A 26,496-nucleotide genomic window follows, 5' to 3' on the forward strand; every position below is an offset into this window, starting at 1 on the left:
GACCTATTTCCATCATTAACAGCTGCCTCAAAATTCCCAACTATTTTTGTTCAGCTTGGGGTATAAATGAAGAACTTCCTTGGCCTCTAAAGCCCCCCTTCTCACTCATTTGAGCTATTTTTGTAATTTCATCATGGAGGCAAGCTGGACAGAGCACTGACTGCATCTCTGCTAGTCTGCTACCACAGGAGAGACAATGGCGGCTTCACTCCGACTCTGGTATCTTAAAACAAGGGATTTTTAAGATATAACACTTACTTGGGAAGTGTGAATATGCAGCCACATTCAATCAAAACTCACTTTCATTAGCTTACCTCAGCAATTTTTTTTTTTTGAGAAAAAATATAAAGAGGAAATAGAAGGGGTAACTAACTTTTAAAAGATCTTCTTATCCTTTTCCTTTAAATCCTTAATATAGATTCCCCTTCTAGCTTTACTAAGACCCTCAAATAGGACTGGGAGCTATCAGCATCAGGACTTGCAAACTGAATTAAACAGGTGCCTGATACTCAGACTGCTATTTAAGTTATAGGTAAAGCTACACTTCGTATTTGAGTTATTTTAACTCAAAAGATAAATACAAACCTTTATGGAAATTCCTGCTGTACCACCAGTATGTCGTCCTATCTCTTAGAGGCAGAGAACATTGGCTTTAATTGTCCTGCACCACATATAGTGACATCACAGAAAAAGTCATAATTTGCCTTCATCTTCTGGAAGGGGAACATAACCTAATCATTCTGGACTGATGTAGAAACAATTTAAGCAAGCATAGATTAAAATTCATTAAGAAAAGGCCTTAGAGATAGTTAATCCAATCTGCTTCAACTTACACTGCTCTTCCAAGTGTCACTCCTGCCCATGCTATGAATTGCTTATTGGAAAGAATTGGTGGAACTTCTGTTGGAAGGGCAGAGCCAGGTGTCATAGATTTGATGTTTCCAGGAATCTCTACTTCACCTTTCAACACCACTTCATACTGAGGACCAGACGGTTCTACAAATATTTTTAGAACACTAAAATATAAGAAAGAATAAATCAATCACTTTTAATTATTAGACAGCAAATGCTGATGAAATGCAAGATTTTACTTTCAAATGTTAGATACGTACTCATTTTTTCAACTTTTGCAAATGTTGTTAGAGCTGTAGATACATCAAAATAAATAAAAAGCTTTATTAAGGGAGTTTAGCTGCCAGTGTCACACATACTCATGTCGATCCCATGTATAAGTCGATGGGGGATTTTCAGACCATAATCCATTGGCCCATGTATAAGTCGAGATTTAAAATGAATATAAGAATTCCGTATCAAATACAAGAAGTCCGTATCAAAAAACGTTACGCAGCGCGCTAACTTTAGGACTGGTCAGCAACACTACCAGAGTTAGCTATATAAGTTAAGCAGCTAACGGCTAATATCGAAGTTGCAGCTTAACTTATGCAGCTAACTCCACTCTGTTTTGGCAGTTGGCACATATGTACACGCATACCTCGGGGTTAATAGTATATGCAGTAAAACTGATAGTATGTGTGTATAAGTTAATCCACATTTTTGGGCTTATTTTCTGCCATAAAATTCTCAACTTATACACTAGTATATATGGTAATTTTATTTATTTATTTTTACCAGAAATGTATCATTTTATTATAATTATCAAAACACAGGAGGAAAATCAAGGAAAAAAAAATCAATCTTCCTTGCCCCCTAATTTGCTTCCATTTTTGTTATAACTGATACAATTACCAACAAAAACAAAATAAAAACTGAAAAAAAAAAGGTCCCTAGCTTTATTTTAAATATTACAGATTTTTTTTTTATTTTGCATTCTCCTCCTGTCTTCACCCCCAAATCAAAATTAACACTCTGGAGAAGTAAGCAATAGATAGATGCCATGTTTCCCAGTATAAAAATGTTACAATACAGAGCATCTTAGCATTTCAGTGAGGAGAGAGCAAATCAAAGATTTGTGGTGCAGATAACTACAAAAACAAACACTGGTTAAAAAATTCCTCATTAAAAGGTGTCATATCCTATTGCCACATCCTCTAGGACAATGCTTCTTTAACTCAATCTTTGGGGCACATCTAACCAGACAGGTTTTCAGGATATCCATAAGGAATATAATTAGATATGCATACAACAGAGACAGTGCATGCAAATCTCTCATTTATATCTCTTGTGGATATCCTGAAAAACTGAATGGCTCTGTGTGCTCCGAGGACTTGGTTGAGAAGCACTGCTCTTGGACAAACTACTTTTCATTACATAACACACAAGAGGATTTCATTTTATGCTGTGAGTAAAAAGAATCTGCAGAGGTAAAATAGAATGACTCTGCATAAAGTATTTCATCAGTGACTAACTGCTGTTTTCATATATGTCACATACAGTGTGAACAATTAGTAACATACGAACAAAGTCCATAAACCATTATTAAGGTGGACTTGGGGAAATCAAATGCTTATAGTTGGGATAAGTAGCTTGAAATCTATCAAACTTTTGGGATCCTGCCAGTTACTTGTGACCTTGATTGGCCACTGTTAGAAACATGATACTGGGCTTGATAGACCTTTGGTCTGATCCAGTATGGCAAATCTTATGTTCAAAAGGACAATGGAAGTTCTGACTCCCATCTAAACATTTGTGCGCCTGTCTACTATGCTGCCACAGACTTAATATAATATCCTCCCCTTCTCTCATTTCTTCAGTAAAATCTTTGGGATCCATCCCAAATATGCTTGAATGATGTTACTATTTAGCAAAATGTAGTCCTCACATATGGGTGACATATGGGTGACATCATCAGATGGAGCCCTGACACGGAAAACTTCTGTCAAAAGTTTCTAGAAACTTTTGGCTGGCACACTGAGCCTACTGAGCATGCCATGATATTCTCAGCCACAGAGGTCTCCCTTCAGTCTCATTTGTAGCAGTAAGCGTGAGCTAAAAAAAATAAAATAATAAAACATATCGGACCCAACTTCACGGGGTGGCGGGTGGGTTCTGTGAGGACTACATCCTGCTGTCCTGAGATAATACATATTACAAGGTAAGCAATTTTGCTTTATCCCAGGACAAGCAGGATGATAGCCCTCACATATGGGTGATTAGCAAGCTACAGGCAGAGTCATTCTTGCATTATACCAACAGCATACAACTTGTGCAACAAGCACAACAACTGGTGCACTGCTGGAAAAATGAGGCAGCCTGAAATCACAGCAGGATGGATGTAGAAGGAGTTGGTGTTAAACTGGAAATAAGTTCTTTAAGACAGATTGTCCAAAGGCTGAATCTTGTCGTCCTTTATCCAAACAATAATGAGCTGCAAAGGTGTGAAGGGAACTCCATGTTGCAGCTTTACATATGTCAAGAATAGGCACTGAACGATAGTGTGCTACTGATGTAGACATAGCCCTTACTGAGTGTGCTTTTACTTGCCCCTGGAGAGGAATTTTTGCTTTTTCATAACAGAATTCAATACAGTCTGCTAGCCAGTTGGAGAGGGTGTTTTCCTACCGCAACTCCTGGTTTATTTTTGTCAAAAGAAACAGAGTTGGGTGGATTTCCTATGTACCGCCGTACTGTTCAAGTAACAATCTAGCGCACGTTTACAGTCTAAGGTGTGTAAGACTCTCTCTCCCTGGTGAGAGTGATGTCTTGGAAAGAAAGTAGGCAAGACTATTGACTGATTGATGTGAAAATCCATTACTACTTTTGGTAGGAATTTGGGATGAGTGCGAAGGACTACTCTGTCATGCAGGAACCCTGTGTAGGGTGAGTATGTGACGAGAGCTTGCAACTCACTGACCCTCCCTAGCTGATGTAATGGCTACTAAGAAAAATACTTTCCATGTAAGAAATTTTTCATCACAGGAATGTAGAGGCTCGAATGGTGACCGCATGAGTCTCGTCAGTACTATATTTAGGTCCCATTCAGTGACCGGTGGTCAAATGGGAGACTTAAGGTGAAGTAAGCCTCTCATAAACAGACTTACTAGGGGTTGCGCTGTTATTGGTGTATCCCCTATGCCCTTGTGGTATGCCGCTATGGCACTTAGGTGTACCCTTACAGAGGATGTCTGGAGACCAGAATCCGAAAGATGGCATAGGTAATCCAATAAAGAAGGAGTGGGGCAAGAGAAAGGGTCAAACCCTTTTTGTGTGCACCACTTGGTAAATCTAGTCCACTTAAAGTGGTATGATTTACGTGTGGAAGGCTTTCATGAAGCCTACGAGAACTTTAGAGACTTGTGTTGAAAGATTAAGTGGTTGCAGAATTAAGCTTTCAACATCCAAGCTGTCAGGGCAAGAGTTGTCAGATTGGGATGACGCAACTTGCCCTGATTCTGAGTTACGAGAGTGGGTGCTGTGCCCAGGCGAATTGGCTCTCTCATCGAGAGGTCGAGGAGTCTGGGAAACCATACTTGAGGCCAGTACGGGGCTATGAGGATCATTGTTCCTCTGTCCTGTTGTAGTTTCACAAGAGTTTTGGCTATCAGCGGAACTGGAGGATACGCATATAGAAGTCCTGTGTTCCAGGGGTAAGCAAAGGCGTCCCTGGGGAACTTTTGTCAACGGCCGTGGAGGAAGCAGAACCCTTCCACGTTGTGGTTCAGTTTGGATGCAAAGATGTCTATGGTTGGGCGATCCCAGCGTTGAAAGATTTTGCTCACTAAACGTGGATCCAGAGACCATTCGTGGAGATGGAAATGTTGACTGAGATCATCCGCTAGGACGTTTTGTATGCCTGCCAGATATGTTGCTCGGAGATGCATGGAGTGCTCTAGAGCCCAAGCCCAAATCTGCACCGCTTCCTGTGCCTCCCTGCTTGTTTATGTACCACATTGCTACTGTGTTGTTCGTTTGTATCAGCACAGTCTTGTTTGAGAGGCAGTCTTTGAAGGCATAAAGGGCATATCGCATCGCTTGAAGTTTTAAGAGGTTTATTTGACACTTCATTTCGAGCATAGTCCACATCCCTTGAGTTTGAAGGTTGTTGACGTGAGCTCCCCATCCCAAGTTGGAAGCATCTGTGGTCAAGATGACTTGCGGAGTTGACTGTTGGAATGGGAGACCAGCTTTCAAAGCTGTTTGATTTGTCCACCAGTGGAGCGATAGGCATAATTGGTGGGTGATTTGAACTGTGTATGACAGTGGTTGGAAAGCTTGTAGCCATTGAGATTTCAAAGTACATTGAGTTCTTCTCATGGCTAATTTCGCCATAGGGGTAACATGTACTGTCGAGGTCATGTGTCCTAGTAGCACTAGAAGTTGATGGGCAGATGCAAACTGGTATTGGGATATAGAGTTCGCCAAATGTGCTAGATTGTTGGCACGGTTGTTTGGAAGAAAAGCTTTTGCCACTGTGGTGTCAAGGTCTGCTCCGATGAATGTGAGGAGTTGAGAAGACTAGATGTGGGATTTTTGATAGTTGATTAGAAATCCTAGGGAGTGTAATAGTATTATTGTGCTTTTCAAGGCAGACAGAGCTCACTGCCTGGATGGACTTCTGATTAGCCAATCGTCTAGGTATAAAAAAAACATGAATGCTGTTTTTTCTTAGTTGTGCAGCAGCCACTGCTAGACATTTTGAGAATACTCGAGGAGCAGAGGCAAGTCCGAATGGTAGGACTTGATACTGGTAATGATGTTTTCCCACGATGAATCGCAGATACTTGCGATGTTGTGTGGGAACGTGTGCATAAGCGTCTTGAAGATCTAGAGAACAGAGCCAATCTCCCCGTTGAAGCAAAGGAAGGATGGTTCCCAGAGATACCATCAGAAATTTTTCTTTTTGGAGAATTTTGTTGAGATTGCTGTTGCGGTTCTGGCGGGGAGCGCCGCAACCAGACCCTTACCCTCCGTGTACCTAGACCTACTCCCGCTTCTGGAAGCCTGGTTTGCGCCCTGTTCGGCGGCGTCCCCGCGTGGGCCGCGCCACCGGGAAGCTTCCCATGGATGCCCTGCTTCTAGGCACGCGCGCCACTTGGACACTTTTCTAGGCCGTTTCCCACCAGTGGTGACTCCGCGGCCTTGATAAGCCGGCCGCGGACACTCAGTCTTTGCCTTGCAATGGGTTTACCTTCCGGTTCCCTGTTGCGTCGTGCCCCGGAGTGAGCTGCCTTGCTACTCGCTCCGTTCCTGCTTGCCTGCTACAGTACCTGCTTGGTTCCTACTTGCCTGCTACAGTTCCTGCCTGGTTCCAGTACCTGAGTCATGCTACAGTTCCTGCCTGGTTCCAGAACCCGAGCCTTGTTACAGTACTTGTCTACTGCCCTAGTCTGGTTCCAGTTCTCAGTCCTGATCAACAACCCGCCTAAGTTCCAGCGGTTGGGCTCCTACAGGCTCCTCCCGGGGGAGTACCAGCTTCCAGGGTGAAGAGCACCTCTACGTCCTGCCTGAACATATGCCTCCCGGCCTGCCACATACTAGAGACATTGACCAACATTCCCAGACTCCTGCAGGTCGGCCCAAGGGCCCACTAAATTGAGACTCCATAACAGATTGCAAGGCCATGGACTCGGCGGATGTGCCCGCTCCTTCGGATCTGCCTGGGATGGCCCGCCAGATGCTACAGCACCAGAGCTGCACTGATACTCTGGCAGCCACAGTGGAACAGCTCTCTTCTCGCCTAGAGTCCTTGCCTCCTGCTGGCGGGGTCCCCGAGGGACACAGCTCTTCTGTAACTCAGCTACCGGCACCCTCCCGCTAAGCTGGAGATTTAAGGACCTGCCGCGGCTTTCTGAACCAATGTTTTGTACGATTCTCTCTGTTGCCCCGGCAGTTCCCCTCGGATGCGGTGAAAGTGGCGTATATCCTGCCCTGCTTGATGGGAAAGCCTTAATATGGGCTTCTCCCCTTTGGGAAAATAATGATTCCTCGCTAACGAACTTACAACAGTTCATCTCGAACTTTCGACAGGCCTTTGATGAGCCCGCCCGAGTAGCCTCGGCTACCTCTGATTTGCTGCAACTCTGTCAGGGGGCTCACTCCTTGGCAGATTATGCTATGGAATTCCAGACTTTAGCCCAGGAAGTTCGTTGGCAGGATGGTAGTCTTAAGGCCATCTTCTTGGAGGGCCTCTCCAGACGTATAAAGGATGAGATTGCTGCTCGAGATCTGCCAGAGGACCTCAACTCCTTGATAGAGATGGCTGCTCGCATTGACCGCCACCTACAACAACGGGCCAAGCAGCAGCGCTCCTCTCGCCACAGCCCTGCTACTGTGTCGGCGAGACCTGTGTCTTCTCCTAAGACTTCTCGTCTAGATGCTCCCACCTGCGAACCCATGCATCTGGGCCGGGCCCCGCTCTCTGCTGAAGAGAGGCAACGTCGCTGTTCGTTGAAGTTGTGTTTGTATTGTGGTCAGAAGGGCCACTTCTTGGCATGCTGCCAGGAGCGTGCGGAAAACACCAAAGCCTAGGAGGTCAGAAGGAGCTCCTCCTAGGCTGTGCTACAGCTCCTCAATGTACCATGCCTGTTATCCTGGAATACCCTGGAGGGTCCATTGAGACAATTGCGTTCCTGAATTCTGGAGCCGGAGGTAATTTCATCCTGCAGGACTTAGTCTCCCAGTTGCGAATCCCTACACATAGACGGGAGGTCCCATTACAAATTACCTCTATTCAGGGGACGCTCCTTCCAGGACCTCTTCTGATGTCCACGGCACCCATTACTGTCCGCACCGGGGCAATCCATTCGGAGGAGATAGCCTTCCTAGTGTTGGATAAGGCTGTCCACCCTGTGGTGCTAGGGCACCCCTAGTTACCCTAGTCCACCCTGTGGTGCTAGTTACCCCTAGGTTACCCTAGTCCACCCTGTGGTGCTAGGGCACCCCTAGTTACCCCGTGGTTACAGAAACACTCACCCACAATTCAGTGGGATACTCTACAGATTGGAAAATTGAGCCCTTTCTGCCTAGCTAACTGTATGAAAGTGCCTAGGGCTCCCGCACTTCCGTTGATGCACTCTGCCCTAGGTCCTCCTGCACCTTATGAGGACTTTACGGACGTATTTTCCAAGACCAAGGCGCAGATCCTTCCACAGCACCGTCCGTATGACTGCGCTATAGGCCTGTTACCTGGTACTGTGCCCCCCCCCCCCCCCCCCGAGGAAGGGTGTATCCCTTATTACCTGAAACCCAGACCATGTCCGAGTATATTTCAGAGAATCTGGCCAAGGGGTTTATTCGCCCGTCCAAGTCGCCTGCAGGAGCAGGCTTCTTGTCAGCAAGAAGGACGGCTCGCTGAGACCGTGTATAGACTATCGAGGCCTAAATTCTATTACTAAGCGGGACCGTTACCAGCTCCCGTTAATCCCGAAGCTCCTCGATAGGCTCCAGGGAGTGAAGATTTTCACAAGTTTGGACGTACGAGGTGCTTACAATTTAGTCAGAATTCGTCCCGGAGACCAGTGGAAAACCGCTTTTAATACCAGAGTGGTACAGAGGAGTGTGACTTTTGCCGCTTCGCCTTCTTCTGGGCGGATTCGACAACCACTGACTGGTGAGGCAACTGTGTTTTATGGAACCCTGGGATAGGTTGCACTAGGTAAGTTGCCTCTGCTCTCCTGTTTACTGCCGACACCGATCCTGGATGCTCCCAAATCCTGTATTGCAGCTCCTGGAAAACTTCATGGACAGGGACTGCCAGCATTTCTTTGGGAGGGTCCACAAACTGCAGGACCTCCAAGGTCTTTTGACGTGCATCCACCTCTGTTTGAATGGGAAAGGGGATGGTTTCAGCCATCTCTTTAACAAAATTTGTGAAGGAGAGGTCCTCAGGAGGTGACTTCCTGTGATCATCAGGTGGAGAAGGTTCTGAGAATATTTCTTCATCTGAAGAATATTCAGAACTGGTGTCCACAGGCATCTCACGTGGTGTGTGGTGAGTGACTGGCTCCTTAGGTCGTGGTGGTAAGATAGGAGAACGAGGCCTTGGGGGTCTTGGTACCCCAGATGGGCCTGGAACAGGTTCCTCTGGTAGTTTGTTAGAGAGAATGTCCAGGAGTGTGTCCAGTTTAGTGATCACTGGATGTAACATGGAGACATCTTCTTTTGGAACCGGTGTTGGCATCGATGGCACCGGTGTGGGCAACGATGTAGGTATTGGTGGCACCGGTGAAGGTGTCTGTGGAGGTACCTGCGGCATCGGTGAAGGTACCGTAACCGGCATCGGGATCGGTTCCCGGGACCTCGGTGTCAGCGGCATCGATGGGTTTGGATCCCTCGGTGATGGAATCGGCATCGATGGAGGTGTCGATGGCTGAGGCGGAATGGTATCGCGCAGAGCCTGTTGCACCGCTTGACGTACGAACATGTCAAGTTCCGCTCTCATAGCTGGTGATATCAGAGCAGCTATGGAGGGAGGCGGTATGGGGCCCGGCACCGATATCGGTGGGGATCGCACTGGATCAGTAGGCCTCAGAGCCTCAGTCCCCGTCCAGGGTTTCTTTGCAGGTGAGGCCGTACCTGACGATGGATCCTCGGTCATCGGTGCCTGGCGTCTTCGATGGCGGTGGCGATATTTCTCTTTTTGCTTCTCGCTACCCGAGGTCGATGCCTTTGATGATACGGAAGGGGATGGCGTTGAGGCATCTCCCGCCTCCGGACGCTTCTGCTTCAGCATTAGTTGCCGGACTGAAGCGGATGGCGATGATTGTGCTGACGTCGAAGGCCTTGGAAGCAACTGAATGTTGAATAACTGCTCCATTTTTTCGGCTCTAAGACGACGACCCTTGGTAGTCATTTCAGCACAAGATTTACAGGACTGAATATTGTGGTCTTTGCCTAGGCAAAGAACACACTCAAAGTGAGGGTCGGTTATCGACATTGTCCTCACACAATTTGGGCATTTTTTTAAAGCCGGAGGCCATGGCGCCGGACAGCCGTCGATGGCGATGACCCAAAATATCGTTCCCGGCCGGGAATCAAAAACGGAAAACGTTATACTAAGGGAAACCCCTGCGGTGGAGTAAATTTGTTCCGAATATATTAACTTTTTTTAGATAGGTGAAAATCACCTCAGGACTCCAATTAGCCTGCGATGCTAACGGCTTCGTGGAAAAAAGAAGACTGAAGGGAGACCCCTGTGGCAGGGAATATCATGGCATGCTGTGCATGCTCAGTAGGCACTCCGGTGCCATTCAAAAGTTTCATGGAAACTTTTAGAGAAGTTTTTCCGTACATAGGGCTCCATTACCGATGTCACCCATATGTGAGGACTAGCATCCTGCTTGTCCTGGGATAATGTCCTTTTTGTTGCTCCAGGAAATGTCGAGCAGTCCAGCAGACGAACCAAGGTCTGCTGGACTGCTCGATATTTCTCTGCGTACCCGCACAGGGATGGGAAAAACAGAGGACAGAGTTGGCGTGCAAAATCTAATACGTAGCCGTGTCTTATCACCGAGAGCACCCATTGATCCGTCATGATTGTGGTCCATTCCTCGTAGAAGAGAGACAATCTGCCCCCTACCCTGGGTACAGAGGAATGGACCGGCCGGACATCATTGTGCAGTCTTAGCACCAGGGGTCGATTGGGAAGAAGCAGGCCTACCAAAGCGTCTACGTCGAAAAGGCTGAGACTGCTGCCCCCAACCTAAAGGAAGGGGAAGGAGTACCTGAACGAGAGGGTACGGGCCAGGAGCTGCCTGGGAGGGACGCAGGGAGCTCCCTGAAGGTGATCGTCATGGCGCTCCAATGAACTACCACCCCCCCGAGCCGACCCAGAGGGCCCTTCGTCGCCAGGGATGCAGGCTGAGCACAGCCCATCCCTGGAAAGACGCGCGCGCTGAGCCGCAGGCCACGCCACATGGCATCGCGAATCGGGCTGAGTCGAAAATTAAAAATAAAATTCACAAGGAAAAAAAAAATTAAACTAGCAGGGGGACCGGGGGAACCAGAATTGTCCTCGGACCGCCGCGGCAGAAGCCAGAACGAGCGCGCCAAACGTTTACTTTTTTTTTTTTTTTTTACGATGCTGTCCCTTGGCGAGTGCTGAAGCGGTCTGGCTGGGGTGAGTGAGCCGGGCTCCCCGGAATCACCCCGGCTGGGCCAGCACTAACCTGCAGGATCCTCAACCCTAAGCCTCAGCAGTCTACCGACCAGGGGGGATAGGCCCCTCAGGACCTGGCAACCCCCTGGGGGGCTCAGACCTGCGCTGATCTCCAAACTGGGAACTGCTTCTTTTTTTTTTTTTTTAAACTTAAAGGAAAAGGAAACAAACACTAGCTAACTAAACAGATCCCTTTTCCCTCCTTTACTCTCTTATTATTATTATTTATTTTTTTTTAAAATCAGTGAAGACTGTGGGCTAAGCACCCGGCCATCTGCTGGAGACAGAGTAATACTGACAGGCTGTGGGTGGCACCCTGGTACTTATGGCAGAGCCTGTCAAATTTTGCTCTGTCTCCATCTGCTGGTGCAAGGCAAAACCCAGGAGAGTCTGGACTGATCCGGTACGTACAGGGAACTGTACGGTTACTATGACTGTCACCTATAAGAAGGGTTATTACTGCGTGGTGAAATATCGTTTGTCTGCACGGTGGAGGCTTTGTGCATGAATGCTTTGACCATGAACTAAACATGACTGTTCATCTGTACAAGGTCAATAACAAGATGGTGGCTCTCCACGGGGCACATCTTTCATACTATGGGGATTATAAGCATAAATGCCCCACCTATTCCCCATGCTTCGACAGGACTTTACCTAGTTGTGACTACAACAAAAGCAGCCAGTCAGTCCATGCGATTCGCCAGCTCTGCCCTATGGAGGCTGAGAAAGGGATCCAGGGAACCTGCTCTACTGGTTATGGATGCAACCTCAGAGGTACTGGGCACTATACACATGATGAGTACACCCCTTCTCCCATGTTTCTGCTTGCCAAAGCTTATATTGAAGCACTGATAGAAACGATGCAGGGACCGATGGCATCAGTGTACCGCGAGGGGGCGGGGGAGGGGTACTGATGGCATCAAAGAATCCAGGACAGTCTGAAAGGGGATACAGACAGTAGTGATGGGGGCATCGACTGCGCAAGGGTACAGAGGAAATCGAAGGACCTGAAATTGACAGGGGCCCTGGCGGCAACAGAAACCGTGGAAGTCCCTGTCCCACTAGCGCTAATAACCAGGCAGAGTGTCACAGAGGGACACTTGCAGGCTATGTGTGGCTAACTGAAAACATAGGGAGAGGGAAGGCCGCAGTGGGTTGGCAGGCCAGGGAGGTGACAGAACAGACCGAAAAACAGGGCATAGTACTTACCGATCATCGAATAAATGTATGCGAAGGGAGACCCGTGCAGGGAAAAAGTGTTTGTGAAGTAAAAGTTTAAGTGTATCCGTGTAGAAAAAGTATTAGAATTTCTCACAGAGCTCCTAACTGCTAAGCTTACTGCACAGCGGGAAAAAAGAAGATTGAGGGAGACACCTGTGGCTCACAGGGATAATTGCAGGCTGAGCATGCTCAGTGCACTCAGTGTGCCAGTGTCAGTCAAAGCTTTATAGAAACTTTGACAGAAAACGTTTCCGTTCAGGGCTCCATCCTGTGATGTCACCCATATATGATGACTACCATCCAGCTTGTCCTGTGAGAAATAATGTATGGTTTATTACATTCAGGTAACACGTTCTATTACATTTATATCCAGCTTTACCTATCCCAAACGATCACCCAAAGTGGTGTAAAGCAGATTAAAAAATAGACAAATTAGCCACATGCATTTTAAAAGCAAAATAAATTACTCAAGACTATTAAAACAAAAAAATCCTACAAATGCTAAAAGCCATGTGCATGTTATAAGAATCAAGGAAGGAGGTACAGCAAACCACTCCACTCCTCAATGGTTTTGGAACATTTTGATCACAATGAAGAGACATCACATTCAGGTACTTTCCACTGAAACAAGCACTGGTCAGAATAAGTGACAAGACCTGAGTCAAAAGCCAGCATTTGATCTCATAGGCCAGCATAAGTTCCAGTGATAAAGGAGAAAGAACAGTGGTTCTGCTCTGCTCTTCCTAGCTCAGGAGGGCATAAGCCATGCAGACACCTAGCTTCATATTCTCTACCTTTTCAATGGAGCTTGCTTAACCATTCAATCAGTTGTTCAGCGATGGCCTTATCTTCCATAAGTGCCCCTTTAAACCTTTGATCATCTAACAGTTCAACAGATTCCCTCACAGGCTTCATGTTTCTGTATATTTTAAAAAGTTTTTATTATGAGATTTTTGCTCTAAGGCCAGCTCCTTTTTCAAATTATCTTTTATTCTCCCTTATCAATGTTTAATTTCTAACTTACAAATGCTTATATGTTTTCCTATTTTCCTCAGATGGTTCCTCTTTCAAATTTTTGAAATAAGATCTTTTGGCTAAGAGTCTTTCACCTCACTTTTTAGCCTTACTGGAAGTTGTTTGGCCTTCCCTCCACTTTTTGTTTTAATGCATGGAATACATCTGGACCGGGTTTCTAAGATGGTATTTTTAAAATATGACCAGCCCTGATATAAACTTTTAACCTTTATAGTTGTACCTCACTGTTTTTTCTAACTATTTTCCTCATTTTATCAAAGTCCCCCTTTGGAAAGTTTAATGCTAGAGCTGTAGATATAATCAATCTCCCAGTCATTAAGTCAAATTTGATTTAGCTGAACTACTAAATTCAGGCAATCTACTGGAGTATGAATCGCTCTTGATTAGATAGTCATCTAAGTAAAGAAATTGATGAATTCTTCATCTTCTCAAGCATGATGCAACTATTGGTAGGTATTTTCTGAAAATACATGGGGCTGATGATAGCCCAAAGGATAGTATCCTGTACTGAAAAAGCACAATGCTTACCTATAACAGGTATTCTCCTAGGACAGCAGGATATTAGTCCTCACATGTGGGTGACATCATCCGATGGAGCCAGGCAGAGTTAACTTTTGTCAAAGTTTCTAGAAGCTTTGACCAGAACACTGAGCATGCCCAGCATGCCACTATCTGTACATCCACGGGAGGTCCCCCATCAATCTCATAACAGATAAATATGAGCGAAAAAATAAAACGAAATAGGAGAACCCAAACTCCATGGAGTGGTGGGCGGGATTCCTGAGGATTAACATCCTGCTATCCTAGGAGAACACCTGTTACAGGTAAGCAACTTCGCTTTCTCCTAGGACAAGAAGGATGGTAGTCCTCACATGTGGGTGAATATCAAGCTCCAGTCTGTCTCCGCGAAAGGGGAGACCAACAGAAGCTGAATGTGGTGACAACGGGCACAACACAACTGTGGCTCTGATGGTTGGTAGGAGACTGCCTGGCATCAACCAAGGGCACTAGGCTAAAAGAGTTGGGTTCAGGTATGGAAAAGATTGCGCAGGATGGACTGACCAAATGCACTGTCCCATCTCCCATCTTTTTCCAAGCAGTAATGAGCTGCGAACGTGTGAAGGGAATTCCACGTTGCAGCCCAACAAATTTTGATGACGGGGACTGCTCGCAGATGAGCCACAGACGTTTGCCATGGCCTGCACAGAATGAGCTTTGATGTGGCCAGTCAACTGAAGGCCTGCCTGTGTGTAGCAAAAGGGGATATACAATCTGTCAGCCAGTTGGCTATGGTCTGCTTACCCACCGCCATGCCCAACCTATTGGGATCAAAGGACACAAAGAGCTGAGTGGACTGTTGGCGCTCGACCGTGCATTCTAAATAGAAAGCCAAGGCCCTCTTGCAGTCCAGGGTATGAAGAGCCCACTCCCCTGGGTGGGAATGAGACCTGGGAAAGAAGGTGGGCAGAACAATGGACTGATTGATGTGGAAATCAGTCACAACCTTAGGCAGGAATTTAGAGTGCATACGCAAGACTACAAAATTGTGAAAGAAAGTCGTGTATGGCGGGTACGTGACCAGGGCCTGAAGTTCACTGACCCTACGAGCAAAGATAATTGCCACTAGGAAAATGACTTTCCAGGTAAGGAACTTCGGGTCACAGGAATGCAGCGGCTCGAAGGGCGGATGAATGAGCCATGCCAAGACAAAGTTAAGGTCCCAGGATGCAGCAGGGGGCCAAAGAGGGGGTTTCATCTGAAGTAAGCCCCTCATGAAATGAGGGTACACACCAACTGCGCTATTGTGAGCTGGTTTGAAGGCCAGACTCTGAAAGGAGCCATAAGTAGTCCAACAGGATGGGAAGGGGACATGTGAATGGATCCAGTTCATGTCCCGCACACCAGATGGAGAATAGTCTCCATTTCGAACTGTAGGACTTCTGGCTGGAAGGCTTTCTAGCAGCCACCAGGAACCTGAGAGATACTAGCTGACAGGTTCAGGGGCTGGAGAATCATGCTCTCAACATTCATGCCGTGAGGGCCAGCTCTTGGAGGTTCAGATGGTGCAGGGTGCCCTGGTCTTGAGTGATCAGATCGGGCGCAGTCCCCAGCCAAATGGGATCCCTGGGGTCCTGAAGGAGAGGGAACCAGGCCTGTTGGGGTCAATAGGGCACCTCAAGGATCATGGTCCCACTGTCCTGTTGAAGCTTCAGTAGAGACTTCAAGAGGAGTGGGAGAGGAGGATATGCGTACAGCAGACCCTTCCCTCAGTGAAGGGAGAATGCGTTGTGGGCCAGATGCCCCCCCCCCCCCCCCCGAGCGACAGGGAGCAGAACATGTCCACCTTGTAGTTTTATGGGGAGGTAAAGAGATCCACATCTGGGGTACCCCACTGGTGGAAGATTCTGGCCGCTATCCTCGGATTGAGAGACCATTTGTGCTGCTGAAAGGAGCGGCACAGCCGATCCCACCAGCACTTTCAGAGACCAAAGCAGGTACGTCGCATGTGACAGGGCCCAGGACCACACCTGCACTGCCTCACAGAGAATGAACGACCCTGTGCCTCCCTGTTTGTTGATACACCACATTGCTAATTGGTTGTCCGTTCTGACTAGGACTTCTTTGTGGGACAACCAGTCTCTGAATGCCCACAGAATGTAGTGAATTGCCCGGAGCTCCAGAAAGTTTATCTGCCAGCGGGCTTCATGGACAGTCCAGAATCCTTGCGTGTGAAGGCCGGCCACATGGGCGCCCCAGCCCTGAGGAGAGCCATCGGTTGCGAGTACCACTTGAGGTGGAGCAGCTTGGAGGTGAATTCCTCACTGCAGGTTGGAGATGTCCTCACACCAGGACAGAGATGTCCTCAAGAGTTCCGTGACCAAGAGTGAATCTTGAGGACGTGGGAGGTGAGGTCTGTTGCCACTGCGCCCTGCGCATGCACAATTGGACGAGAGGAGTAACATGGACTGAGGTTGCTGTGTGGCCCAACAATCAGAGCAGGAGGTGGGCAGTCGCATGCTGACTGTTGCGCACAGAGGTCGCCAGCAAGGTGAGGGCTAGAGCCCGATTGCAGGGCAACAACGCTTTAGCCTGAACCAATTGGCTCCTAAAGTCCAGTTGAGAAGACTATCAGAGTTGAGACTTGGGATAGTTATCACGAACTCCAAGGATTGCAGCGTTCACACAGTTAGGATCAGAGTACTCAATGCCCCCTTGTGGGAATCGCTCTTTACCAACCAGTCATCCAGGTACGGGAAGATGTGAACTGAACATCTTCGGAAGTATGCAGCCATGACCGCTAGACATTTGGTGAAGTCATGAGGGGCAGAAGCCAGCACAAAATACAACACCTTGTACTAATAGTGCGCTTTCCCCCCATGAAACGGAGGTATTTTCTGTGGCCAGGGAAGATGGCTATGTGAGCATAAGCCTCCTTGAGATCGAGGAAGCAGTCTCAGTCTTCTCTTCTGAGGAGAGGTATCGGCGTACCCAGAGAGTCCATCTTTAACTTTTCTCTTAAGAGAAACTTGCTCAATACCCTGAGGTATTGAACAAGTATTGAACAAACTCACGGAAAACTTGAGGTAGAGGATGGGGCACAAGCCCCTGCTCCTCTTTGCAATAAGGAAATACCTCGAATAGAACCCTCAGCTCCGCTGACGGTAAGGAACGGTCTTCCACCACTCCTGCTGCAAGATGATTGGAGAGTTCTGTCCAAAGTATGTCCTGCTGGGTGGACAAACCCCACGATGGACTTTGGGGAGAGGTCCCTGGGAGCCAGCTGAAGTTGAGTCGGTACCCCTAACAAACTATGGTAAGGACCCATTGATCCGAGGTGATCTTGTCCCAGCGATGGGCAAAGCTGAGGAGCCTGCCTCCCACCGGGGGGATCCAGCATCAGGGGTATACTCGGCTGACTCATACTCCCTCGCAGCCAGTCAAAACCCTGTAGCCGGGGCTTATGGGGCGCTGACTGAAGTCTGGGTGCTCGCTGTTGGTGAGGGCAGCCGCTAGAGCTGGTTCGTGGCGTGCAAGATCGGGAGGCCAGAGGATAATATTTCCTCTGCCTGTAAAAGGGCTTCTTGGAATTGGGTATGGAAGATATCCTGGCAGAGGAAGGAGCATCAAAAGCGCTAGCAGAGAGCTGTTGAAGGGTGTCATGGTGGTCCTTCAACTGGGCCACCGCATCCTGGACCTTATCGCCAAAGAGAATGTCACCTGTGCAGGGGAGGTGAGCTAATTTCTCCTGGAGAGTTTTTGGTATAGACCTTCCTCCTTTCCCCAGTCAGTGTACTTCGTGCGCCGTTCCGACATTTGTCGGAAGGTTAAGGGTCATGAGCAGCCTAGAGGGTTGAGCAGACAGAGGCTAGGCCTTGCTCTGCAACGGCTTTTTGCACACTTTATCTGTGTGCTAGACTGCCCTCTTCAGGATTGTCTATATGGCTTGTGCATCCAGCTGTGCGTCCAGGTTGGTCATCCAGTTGAGCTCAGCCTTACCTGGCCAAGTACAGAGACAGTCTCTGGCTGCGGGGAGTGGGGGCAAAGGCAGTCACCACTGTGCTCGGCTTCCTGTACCCGCTGCCATTCAGCTGCTTAACAGCTAAGTCCATGCCAGCTGAAAAACCAGCTACTGGACCAAAGCACTCATCTGAGGGACCACGGAAATCACCTCAGGAATTCTCAACTGGGGGAGGGACCATTTGGTATCACCACAGAAGAGCGAGGCTAATTAATTTTCCATATTTATCCTTTTCAATTCGAAGTAATCCTAGTGGGGAGATGCAAGTCCACCATCTGCAAGAGATGGAGAATATTGCCAGGCTGTCACTGCAGGGGTGTATATACTGTGACGTCAGTTTGCTCTGTCTCCATCTGCTGGGTGAGGTGCATAACTCACTTGATCTGGATTCATCTGACTGGACGCTAAGAAAATGCATGCATGTGAGCACCCAGTTAGGCGGCTCCATGCGCCCAACTAGGTGTCCAAACTGGGCGTACAAGTACAAAGTAATGCAACTGATGAGGGCAGCCTTATGTGCACAAAAAACTCTGCCACAGCCTACCACATAGCGAACAAGACAAGCCTAAGATGAGAGCAGGACCTAGCCAAAAGGCTGCTCAACATGCCAATCTGCTCACGTCCCCTAAGCTCCCCTGCAGATGGGAACGAACGTTGGATCGGTGTGCCAAGCGCGGAGACCAGAGAGGAGAGGAATCCCTACAAAACACACCTTTTTTTTTTTTTTTTTTTTTAATTACTCTTTACCTGAGCTCAGTCCATCCCGGCTGAGTTCAAGGTCGGTCTCCAGCTGTAGGGGGAGAGGACAGGAATCTTCACCACCATGCTTGCCTTTCAGGTTATTTTTATTAACACAACTAAATCCACGCTGGTTGATAAAACCAGCTTCCAGACCAAGGTATTCATCTGAGGGAGGAATCCAAAGATATCACCTCAGAATTCTCAACTGAGGGAAGAACCATAAGGTGTCACCATAGGAGAGCAGGACAAATACATCTCCTTTGAAAATTTTTAAGCAATCCCCAGTAGGGAGATGCACATCCATATACTGGAGATGGAGAATACTGTCGAGCTGATGTCAGTACAGGGGTATATGTACCATGAAGCCAGCTTTGCTCAGTCTCCATCTGCTGGTAGAAGTGCATAACCCAGTGGTCGTGGATTAACCTGTCTGAATACTAAAAAATCTGTTATGGACATCTTCTCTAAGACATGAGATTTTAAGACACGCCATTCTAAACACCCCTAAGGATAGGACTGAATCTCACGAAGACTATCAAAAGTGCTGGATGCATAATTTAGCAGATTTCTGCCATGAATCTCCCACAAATAAGCTACAAATAAATCCTCTTGCTTACCTGAAGAGAGAAAGTGAGTACGTATAAAGCTTCTCATGAGAGTGTGTATATACTGAATCATAAAAGGTTGGTAGGATGGTGTGTGGAAATCATGGTACTTTGAAATTGCATCCTGCTAAGGAGATCCAAGATTTGAGAATCAAAGTCACAGACAACAAATCACATAAAAAATCAATTAAGGATAAGAACCTTGATTTTCCAGAGGAATAGGTCAAAGTTAAAATTTTATGTTCAGTTGCTTTATAGTAGCCTCCCTTGTATAGATACTGTAAGGCTTAGATATCAAGCACTGAGATTCAAAAGATGTATTATTTCATAATCGCACAGAAAGTAATTACATTAGAACCAAAACAGTAGCTCATTCACTGTAGCTGTGTTTCATTTAAACTATTCTACTATAGCAGACGCAAAAATACAATTCTCTGCTTTGTCATCTTCCACCTGATTTTCATCCCACTCATAGTACATACACATGCTTCTAAGCAAACAAAAGAATATGAGAACATACTTTACCAATGGACATGACAACTAACCCAAGATCATTTCTTCCAGAAAATGTGGGACAGAATATGATGCAAGAAAGTATTCAAGTTTGTTAACAACTAAGTTTAAATGTTTCAAATACAATCTGGGAATAAGGATAGAGTTAAGATGAAATTGATATTAAGGGGCTGGAGAAAACCAACCAAGTTGTTCAAAAAGACTTCTATATCACTCTTTTGCAAACCTTTATTGTGATGCAAAGAACAAACAAATTAGCAATCCCACCTTTCCTTATAACTTTGAGAGTTCTGTGGCGAGAATGAAACTTCAACGTCTTGCTCCTCTCCTGGTACAAGAAAAAGATTTTCAGGCTTTACAGAGAAGCTGTTACCTTGGTCAGAAGGCTACAAAAGAAAAAATAGTGAAGCACATAAAAATCAAATACAGTACCTGCAGAATATATTCACAAGGCCTCAGTTCTGCCCAGAGGAAGCCTACGTTCAAGTCAAACTTATGTTGTAAATGGTGCTGACACAGGACTGCCATATTGACAGAAGTATGGAAGTACTCTAATTAGTAATCAAGAGAGCATTAAAGAGAGTTGAAATGGACAATCTGTTTCTTGGTCACAGTAAATTGCTGCTAAACTTTATGGCAGAAAATGAAGGCGAAGAAATTTGAGGACATGTATAAGGATTTTAAGATGGAAGCCTGAAAATGCACAGTAAGAAACATTAAATAACAAACAAAAGGCTTAGAACTTTGTAAAGCTGTTATACGACACAGAACAAATAAAGCATTCTATTTCAATTATGTTAGTATCTTCGCAATATTTAAGAAAACATCTTAACTACTGATGTCTTAAAAGGAGAAATTACTACTTACCAGATAATTTCCTTTTCTTTGAGGAGGATAGGTGGATCCACGACCAGTGGGTTATGACCTTCTACCAACAGATGGAAACAAAGCAAAGCTGACTTCACAGTATATATACCTCTGCACGGACATCAGCCCGCCAGTGTTCCATGCAAAAGCTGTGGACAAACTAACAAAAACTTGATTGTTAACAGACAACTACTCCTGCACTCAGCTAACAGTAAACTACTTAGCTCAGACAAGGAGTGTAATGACACTAGTCTAGGGATTAGATTGGCATGAGGACAATAGCATCAATATCCAGCAGCCAAGAGCGGGAAAGTAGATCCACCTATCCTCCTTAAAGAAAAGGAAATTATCAGGCAAGTAGTAATTTCTCATTTCACAGCATTTGGATAAGTGGATCCAAGACCAGTGGGATGTACCAAAGCTACTACCGAACAGGGTGGGAGGCTTCCCTCAGTCCAATAAATACCGTACATATAAGGCTGCATCCTCCCGTGCCTGCACATCCAGGTGGTAATGCCTGGAAAAGATATACAAGAAGCACCAATTCGTCGCTTGGGAAATCTATGGGAGTCCACTGCCTGAGCCCTTGTGGAATGAACCCTAACCTGACTAGGCAACGGCTGCTCTGCATCCACATATGCAGCTGTGACTACCTCCATAACTCTGGCTCACCCTGATTACTCCCACCATGGAGTATAAACAGCCAGTCTTCCTGAGAAGTTCTGAAACCTCTAAATACCTCAAGATATGCCTCTTGACATCCAAGGACCTTAACAGGCAATATACATCCACATCTCTCTCCCTAGCCAAAGTCGGCAGGGAAACTGACAGCTTCAAATGAAAATCCGAGACTACATTTGACAAAAAAGATGGAACAGTACGCATCTACATTGCCTCTGGAGTTATTCGCAGAAACTGTTCCTGGCAAGACAATGCCTTCAGTTCGGAGACTTTATGCACAGAACAAATTGCCACAAGAAACACAGTTTTCAACTTAAGTAACATCAAGGAAAGGCTACACAGTGATCGAAAGCTAGGACACACCAGAAAATCCAAAACCAGATTAAGACTCCACAAGGGTACTGGCAACCGCAAGGGAGGAAGATGAGCCACATCCAGATGAGCAAACAAGAGACCACCATTCACCTGACCTTGGAAACACTAAAGAGCCGCCACCTGTACCTTTGATTTAAGGGCAAACCCTTTTTTCTCAATCCATCCTGCAAATATTCCAAAATGAGCGGGATCTTAACCAAATGCGGAAGAATCTCTCAATTTTCATACCAAGCCTCAAACAAGCGCCAAAACCTGCACATAGGCTAACAAAGTAGAACATTTTCTTGATCATAGCAAGATGGCAATCATCGCAGTGAAATATCCACACTTCAGCATCCGAGTCCTCTCAAGAGCCATACTGTAAGACAAAATTGAGTAGGATCTTCGTGAAGAACAGGCTCCTGTACCAGAAGATTCCTGTGAACTGGTAACTGGATAGGAAGGTCCAACAGGAGCCTTTGCAAATCTACACACACAGCCTTCTGGGCCAATCTGATGCCACCAGAAGCACCATCCCCATGTGACTCTCGATCTTCTGAATCATTCTGCCCCACATGGGCCACGGGGGAAAGGCATATAGAAGCTTGTCCTCCAGCCACTCTTGCATGAGGGCATCAATGCTCAAGGACTTTTGATTACTCCTGCGACTGAAAAGCAAGGAACCTTCGCGTTGTGAGATATTGCCAGCAGTTCAACAGACGGGACACCTCGTTTGACAATTCCCATTCTACTGGGTCAGACTTTGGCTGCTGAGAAAGTTGGGCCTTACTTTGTCTTTTCATGCAATGTGGGAGGCTGAGATCTCCTGAAGATGCACTTCTGCTCATTGCTTGAGTTGGGCTACTTCCTGCGACACTTGCTGGATCTTGGTTCCTCCTGATGACTGATGTAGACCACTGTCGTTGTATTGTCTGACATTATCCAGACTGCTTGATCCTGCAATCGATCAATGAATCGAAAGCAAGCCAACCTTATGGCTGGGGCTTCCAGCTGATTGATGCTCCAGAGAGACTCTTCTGTACTCCAGCACACTTGTACCATCTACTCCTGACGGTGGGACCCCTAACCTTGAAGCTTGCATCTGTGATGAGTATTATCTAGTCTGGTGATCATAAGGAAACCCCTTTCTTAGATGGTCCACTTCCAACTACCACTACAGCTGCGTGTTGATCTTCACCGGCAGGTGAAGCCGAATCGAATAGTCTTGAGACAAAGGACTCCAATGAGCCAGCAAGGTATGCTGAAGAGGACTCATATGCACACTTGCCCATGGAGCCACCTCTAGGGTGGCTGCCATCAATCCAAGCACTTGCAGACAAGACCACACCATCAGGCATATTGTTTCTGTTAACTGCACCTGTGCCATCAGCTTCTGAATGCGGCATTTCGGCACAATCACCCTGCCTTGCTTCATGTCGAACCGAACATTGAGATATTCCAGTGCCTGGAATGGCTGTGGATTGCTCTTGGCTAAGTTCACCACTCAATCTAGTTCCTGTAGCAAGGAGATCACCTTGTGTGAGACTCAAAGGCTCTCCTCCAGATTCTTGGCCCGAATCAGCCCAAAGTATAAGTACGTGTGAACCAGAATGCTATCCTTTCCAAACACCTGTGTAACCACCACCATAACTTTGGAAAAGGTTCTGGGTGCGGTGGCCAAGCCAAAGGGCAGCACTCGAAACTGATAGTGCTGCCCCAAAACAGCGAAACGCAGAAACAGTTGATGCTCAAGGTGGATGGGAATATGAAGGTACGCCTCTTACAAATCAGACGTCAAACTCCCCCGACTTTACTGCCATTATCACTGAGCGCAAGGTCTCTATGCGAAAATGAGTTACTCACAAATAACTTAACTCCCTTGAGATCTAGAATGGAGAGAAAGAAGCCCTCTTTCTTGGGCACAATGGAATATCAGCCCATATTTTGTTGAGAGCTGGGCACTGGAACTATAGCCCGCAAGCTGAGGACCCTTGACAAAATAGACTTCACTGCTTGTTTTCTGCAGAGTTTTGCAGGAAAACACCATGAAGATGTTCCAAGGAACACTGAGAAACTCCAGAACATAACCATCTCTTATTGCCTCCAAAACCCACTGGTCTGAAATGATCTCATCCCACCTCTGATAAAAAAAAAAAAAAAAAGTGACTATCTCCTGTCGCCTGATGCCGGGGTAGGTTGGTACTCCTTCATTGAGAGGCTCAGGGGGCACTACTACCAGAGCTTGCGCCCCATCTGGGCTGCCTGGGACGAAAGGACTGAGACCTACCCAAAGGCAGAGTCAATCTGGAAGCTGCGCCTCTGAAATGTCGAAAGAGTCAAACCCCAAGCACTACCTCGCGTACCAAAGGTGCACAGTGTCTTCTTCTTATCCTCTGGTAATGGAGGAATCTGGGCCTCACCCCACTTATTGGCCAATTTTTCCAGCTCACTCCCAAACAAGAGTGATCCTTTACAGGGCAAAGTCATAATCTTTGACTTTGAAATTGCATAGGCCAACCAATTCCTGAACCATAGCTGACGCCTGGCCGCTATTAGCGAAGTCACCCCTCGGGATGAAGTGTGGACCAGGCTGAAGCCACATCCACCAAAAAGGCGGTTGCAGGTCCCATCACTATGCTGGAATTCAGACCAGATTCACTGATGTCCTGAAAGACGATACAACAGGGAGCAACAGGAAGCTATCTGCAAATTCATTGCCATCGCTTCAAAGACCTACTTAAGGATGGCCTCAATTCTTCTATCTTGTGCATCCTTCAATATTGCTCTCCCTATGAGAGTAGTTGCCCTCTTGGTGACGGTACACATCAGCACATCCACTTTCAGGAAGTGTAATTGCTCTCTCCAGCTGGATCCAGGGGGTATAGCCCTTCTATGTTCGTCCCCCTTTAAAATTTGCTTCTGAGGCACCCATTCAAGATCAATCAATTCTTGAATAGCCTCCATAATAGGGAAAAAAACAGAAGGCTTTACGTGAAGAAATCAAAATGGGATGTTTCTTTGGCTCAGACATGGAATCAACCTCCTGGTACCACAAGCATCATCAATGTCTGGGAAATCAGAGCCAGCAACTTATCTATATGAAAGAAATGCAACACAGTTCTATACGGCTCCAGCCTTGGAGGAATTTCCCCATCCTCCAGGGATTAATCATTGGCTTAATCATCTGTGCCATCCGGGTCCCTATCAGCGTGACACGCAGCAAGCCTCGACATACTCAGATGCTTATCCATCGCACCAGGTGCAGGAGCAGCCTGTGATCCAGAATTGTTAAGATTGGCTGGGGACAAAGACTGCGCCTGAAAAAAAAAAAGGACTGCAGCCCTTGAAAAAATTCCAGCTAAAAAAATGCAGAGGGGTGCATGCCAAAACCTGTGTTCTGCACCCACTGAACTACCTGCTGACAAACCAGTTACGGGTGCCACAATTCCAGGCAAAACGCCTGGCAACTCTTTTTGCATTCCCGCATCATGCTGGGAAGGACAGGGCTTAGCAAAATCAGACAGAGCTAAGCTTCCCTGAGCCTCCAAACAGTGCTGACAAGTTAGAGGGGACACCAGACAGATGCCCGAATATGGCAAGCAACATAAAGGGTAATCTGCTTAGGCTTCTTTGTTAAAGGCACCACAGTTAACAGCACGCTCTAAACCAGTGGTTCTCAACCTTTTTCCCATCGTGACACACCTGACAGACTACGTTCACATGTGTGACACACTGCTCATTACAATTTACAGCGGAAATAAACAAATAAAGGCCCAGAATTATTTTTATTGTTAAGAATGACACAAGGAAAAGATACATATTGTATCTGAACAGAAATTGCATAAACGGTAAACATCCCACACCAAAACAGCACCAATTTCCAGCACTTAACAGTAACCACCTTACCTAAGAAAAGACAACACTGAAAATATTACACCAGGCCTTAAGACAATACATCTCCTATTAGGAAAACGGACCAAGTCAGGCTGCTATAGAGCCCTACACAGAAACTACACCCCAGCAGAGAACCTTACCTGAATTACATGTGCTGACCCTCACCTAACAAAGAATAAAGAGACCAAAACGCATAACTAGAAGCATGCAGACAAAAACTGAATTGGAAACCACAAGCCAGAGTCTCAGTATGCAGTGCAACAAAGGAAAAAAAGAAACATCACCCATCCTTATAAAACAAATCAAGAAATATAAAATCAGTAGCAGTAAAACCATACTAACAAAAAGAACAGATTATTTCAAAACAGCAGATGAATGGAATATCCAATAATTAAAAACTCATATCAAAAATTTCTGGACACCAATAAAATATTTTAAAATAGCAGACACAAAGACCCAGTAATGAAAAATAAGGATAAAAAAATGTTTTGCTCTGCATACCTGGGAACGTTTGATATCCAGGTGCCCTGAGATTGTTTTGAAATAGCAGGACGACGGATGGTTTGTTTGCAACTTTCTCTTCTCTCTCTCTCTCACACACTGGATCTCAGTCACTCACATATACACATGCTTTTTCTCTCTCACTTATTTAGGCTCTTAATTACACATATACACACATGCTGTCTATCTTTTCAGGCTTACACACACAGGCTTTCAGTCACACACATACATGCTGTCCTTTTCTCTCACATGCAGTCTCTCATTCACATGCTTTCTCTCTCATTCTCTCACTTTCACACATGCTGTCAATCACATATTAACATGCTCCCTCACCTAAACCATCTCTCAATCACACACACTCTCTTTTACATGTACAGGCTCTCAATCATTCACATACATTTATTTATTTATTTAACAACTTTATTTATTTATTTATTTATTTATTTAACAACTTTAGGGAACAGAAAATACAAAGTCAAAATTCACAACAAAGAATCTCAACACTACTCTTC

At 46.2% G+C, this 26,496-nt stretch overlaps 1 protein-coding gene across 3 annotated transcripts in view; it reads right to left on the bottom strand.

The window, feature by feature from the left end:
* CEP192 (centrosomal protein 192) overlaps window positions 1–26,496 on the bottom strand; it is a 1,292,743-nt gene that overhangs the window by 482,920 nt on the left and 783,327 nt on the right. For all 3 annotated transcript variants that reach the window (XM_029590939.1, XM_029590938.1, XM_029590940.1), the window contains 2 exons: window positions 19,955–20,073; window positions 834–1,016 (listed from right to left, as the gene is read on the bottom strand). In XM_029590939.1, the coding sequence (XP_029446799.1) occupies window positions 834–1,016; window positions 19,955–20,073 (302 nt within the window). The remainder of the gene's footprint in view (window positions 1–833; window positions 1,017–19,954; window positions 20,074–26,496) is intronic.

Source organism: Rhinatrema bivittatum, chromosome 2, assembly GCF_901001135.1.
Source record: "Rhinatrema bivittatum chromosome 2, aRhiBiv1.1, whole genome shotgun sequence".
Classification (NCBI taxonomy): domain Eukaryota; kingdom Metazoa; phylum Chordata; class Amphibia; order Gymnophiona; family Rhinatrematidae; genus Rhinatrema; species Rhinatrema bivittatum.